At 39.1% G+C, this 2238-nt stretch overlaps 1 protein-coding gene across 1 annotated transcript; it reads left to right on the top strand.

Moving 5' to 3' along the window:
- The first annotated feature begins 1372 nt into the window (after nucleotides 1-1372).
- On the top strand, nucleotides 1373-1705 carry LOC132309081 (uncharacterized). The gene has a single exon (XM_059807434.1). The coding sequence runs from the start codon at nucleotides 1373-1375 to the stop codon at nucleotides 1703-1705; it is 333 nt and encodes a 110-aa protein (XP_059663417.1).
- The last annotated feature ends 533 nt before the right edge of the window (nucleotides 1706-2238 follow it).

A 2238-nucleotide genomic window follows, 5' to 3' on the forward strand; every position in this document is an offset into this window, starting at 1 on the left:
ACTCTCATATCATCTTTATGCATGTTTATTGAGTAATCATCATAATTTTATCCTAAATTTCATATTGTTGATCTTGATTATATCATCTTATATTGTGGAGGAGATTTGGTATTGAGATTGAGAAATTAAAGGTTAGGTTTAAGCTTGTTTTAAGGATTGGTTGATTTTTGTTGAAAAACTTATTATGGTGAAGATATTGAAGACTTTGGGAGTTGATTTGTTATGTTGTGAATTGTGGTGCTCATTGGTCATTGATTTTTGGGGATTAAAATATTTAAAATCAAGCTTTGTGAAGAACACTTTTGGGGTTGCACACTAAGTGTTCGACAAAATTCCTAAAAGAATTTTAAACCATCAAAGTAAAATTCTCTAAAGATCAAATGGCTCTAAGTTGTCCAAGGAAGCTAAGGGCAAAATGATTGCATCTCATAAACCTCCAAAGCGTGCTAGAACCGACATTGTCATTCATAAGCCTCAAATGGAGTCACGCACTCTTTTAGATGCACCATCATCTCATGTAGCATCTAGTTCTCCTCCTCATATGATACGCTAAGTGTAACGACCCACTCCACCACATAGTATAATATTGTCCACTTTGGGCCTGAGCCCACACGGTTTTGCTCTTGGGCTTCACCCTAAAAAGCCTCATACCAATTGGAGTTGACACACTTACATATAAGCACTTCACCTTTCCCTTTCCCAGGCGATGTGGGACTTGTGCACCCGCAGCTCACCAGTGTGGTAGCCTGACAGTGTCTTTTGCACTTGCCCATGGCACACCCGCCCACAGGGTCATTATAATCCACCCCCCTTAGAGGCCCGACGTCCTCATCGGCACACTTCTAGCTGGGTCAGGCTCTGATACATAGTTAAGTTCCATGGAGTGCCGGTGTCTATTGTTTCAGATCGTGATCCTCGTTTTTCATCTCGGTTTTAAGGTAGTTTCCATGCAGCTTTTGGTACTCGTTTGAGTTTGAGTACTGCTTTTCATCCTCAGACCGATGGCCAGTCCAAGAGGGTCATTCAGGTGCTGGAGGTTATGCTTTGTGCTTGTGCGCTAGATTTTTGGGGCAGTTGGGAGGATCACATTCCACTGGTTGAGTTCACTTATAATAACAGCTATCAGGCTAGTATCGGTATGGCACTGTATGAGGCACTTTATGCTAGACCTTGTCGTTCAACTGTATGTTGGGCCGAGGTTTGTGATAGTAGTTTTTTGGGGCTAGAGTTGGTGCAAGAGACTACGAAAAAGGTTGCCATCATTTAAGATCCACTTCGCACAGCTTAGAGTCAACAGAAGAGTTATACAGATCGACGCCATTGAGCTTTGGAGTTTAGTGTGGGAGACTTAGTGTTCTTAAAAGTATCACCAATGAAAGGGGTTACGAGATTTTTTAGGAAGAAATGGAAACTAGCTCCTCGATTTATTGGACCTTTTGAGATCACAGAGAGGGTTAGGGAAGTGGCTTATAGATTGGCTTTACCACCCAAACTCTTCCATGTATCCATGTTGAGTAGGTGCTTGAGGGATGAAACCCAGGCTGTTGACTGCACAGAGGTTCAGTTGTGCTCTAATACAACCTATGTTGAGACGCCTGTTCGCATTGTTGATCGTATGGTGAAACAGTTGAGGCGGGCAGAGATAACTCTAGTGAAGGTGCAGTGGAATCATCAGGATGAGAGAGAGGCTACTTGGAAGCTATAGTCTAAAATGAAGGAAAAGTATCCACATTTCTTTGAATAAGGTACGCAAATTTCGAGGACGAAATTTCTTTTTAGGAGGGTAGAATGTAAGACCCGTATTTATTTATTTATTTGAATATTATTTATCTAGTTGACTTTTTAAGGTATATTGGAATTAATAGGTTACCTTTTTAAAAGTTGAAATTTTAAAGAGGATCCTAAATTAGCTCACCTACCGATATTCTTATATTTATATAAGTTCTATTATTCTATTACGTAAAAGAAAGAAATAAAACAAGAAAGAGAGAGAGAGAAAGAGAGAAAGAGAAGTTACTGATACTTCCTATCTTCTGTAGTAGCCAGGAGAAAGGACGGTGGTCAGGCAATTACGTAAAAGGAAGGTTTAGCAATTTCCAGGCAAGTTAATCTTGCATTGTATTTTTATATATGCTTAAAACTTGATTATAGAACTTGAATGCGGTGAATTTTAAAAATCTAATTGGTGTGTTTAAATAAATTATAGAGATATTATTCCTAACTATGTTTAGGATTAAA

This window comes from Cornus florida, unplaced genomic scaffold (genome assembly GCF_030987335.1).
Source record: "Cornus florida cultivar Cherokee Brave unplaced genomic scaffold, ASM3098733v1 CherokeeBrave_3.0.0_Hap2_Chr05, whole genome shotgun sequence".
Lineage (NCBI taxonomy): Eukaryota > Viridiplantae > Streptophyta > Magnoliopsida > Cornales > Cornaceae > Cornus > Cornus florida.

What these genes read in the sequence shown, in the direction of transcription:
- LOC132309081 (XM_059807434.1), top strand. Translation starts at nt 1,373, where the DNA reads ATGAAAGGGGTTACGAGATTTTTTAGGAAGAAATGGAAACTAGCTCCT.